The sequence below is a fragment of the Miscanthus floridulus genome, chromosome 9 (genome assembly GCF_019320115.1).
Source record: "Miscanthus floridulus cultivar M001 chromosome 9, ASM1932011v1, whole genome shotgun sequence".
In the NCBI taxonomy this organism is placed as follows: domain Eukaryota; kingdom Viridiplantae; phylum Streptophyta; class Magnoliopsida; order Poales; family Poaceae; genus Miscanthus; species Miscanthus floridulus.
The window spans coordinates 111198619-111200145 of NC_089588.1; the positions used below are offsets into that span (position 1 = coordinate 111198619).

Below are 1527 nucleotides of genomic sequence, written 5' to 3' on the forward strand. Positions count from 1 at the left end.
AGCCTGCGCTTCTCTGCTCTAGGTTTGGCTGGGAAGGGAAATCGTCTGGAACCCTGGAGCTGCTCGAGAAAGGGAACGTCACTCCAGACTGCACATGGAAAGGTCGATGGGGGCTGCAGCTTAGGGGGAGGTATTGTGCTGCTGTTTGTTTTTAGGAGATCCAGTAGTTCATGTTATGACCGTAAAAGTCAAATACTTATATCCAAGAACATCACTAGTATAGTAGTATTCCAGTGAACCTGCAGAGACGGCAAATGGAACAATGGTTCTCTTTTCAGAGATGTTGGATTGTGGCGAGTAGCAGTACAGCAGCTCCATTCAGTTTCAGCTTTGCATTGTTTGTTAGATTCATAGGAGAAGGTCAACAGTTTTAGATTTATAGTAGAATCTGTCTTTGCATATTGATTGCTGAGTTTATAACAGCTGCTGAATTTGGGTCGGTATGAGTAGAATGAATTGCATGATTTCAAATGAATTGCTACTGTTAGGAAGTTAGAGTTGCCAATTCCTAGTTACTGATATGGAGGCCAGGGTGTTCCGGACTTCCGGTGCATGCTCCACTTCATCTACACCGACTCTCTGCCGGAAATCGACGCGCCTGACATAGCAGTGATGGCTCAGCATCTTCTCGTGGCGGCGGACCGGTATGACCTCCAGAGGCTGAAGTTGATCTGCGAAGACATGCTGCGCAGCTATGTGGACGTCAACCTTGCAGCGGCGACACTGGTCCTGGCAGAGCAGCATGCTTGCCAGGGGCTTAAGGCTGCGTGCTTTGAGTTCCTCAAGGCGCCTGGTAATCTCAAGGCAGTCATGGCGAGAGATGGCTTCCAACATCTCAAGAGAAGGTGTCCGTCTCTTCTCGAGGAGCTGCTCGCAGTGGTTGCTCCATGACCTGCTTGAATCGGAAGAAGCTGAAAAAGATACTTTGTAGAATAAGGATTTTAGGCCGTAGAGTATTTCTTAAATACTACAATATCATAAGAAATCATTTGAAACCTTCACCGTATCTCTTAACATAAGTGATGGAGCTTGAAGTATGATTTCGGATAGGGTAATAATAGTGCTAACTAAATAGAATTTTATTACTTAAGACTTATAATGGTCGACTTTTTACTCTAATGTTATCTGAAACAGCCATAAAGATATAGCCACTAGTGATCTCCCACACTTCTTAAGATGTTCAAATTTTGTATCAAGGAATTATATATGTACACTACTGGAAACAGAGACTTTGCCGAGTGAAAAATTCTTTGCCGAGTGTCAAAAATAGGGCACTCGGCAAAAAAATGCACTCGGCAAAGGACTTCTTTGCCAAGTGCCAGACTCTCGGCAAAAGCGCGGCACTCAGCATAGGATGACCCGCGTAATGGTGTTCAGCCACGTCCTTCTTTGCCGAGTACCTGCTGTTAGGCACTCGACAAAGTTTTTTTTTAAATTTCTTTGTCGAGTGTCCCAGATCTGGCACTCGGCAAAGATTTTTTTTTTTTTAAAATTTCTTTGCCGAGTGTCCCGCACTTGGCAAATTTT

General features: G+C 44.5%; 1 protein-coding gene across 1 annotated transcript; it reads left to right on the forward strand.

The window, feature by feature from the left end:
- Nucleotides 1–552: 552 nt before the first annotated feature.
- On the forward strand, nt 553–891 carry LOC136480578 (BTB/POZ and MATH domain-containing protein 2-like). Its single transcript, XM_066478079.1, has one exon. It carries the CDS (start codon nt 553–555, stop codon nt 889–891), a length of 339 nt encoding a protein of 112 aa, XP_066334176.1.
- Nucleotides 892–1527: the final 636 nt, after the last annotated feature.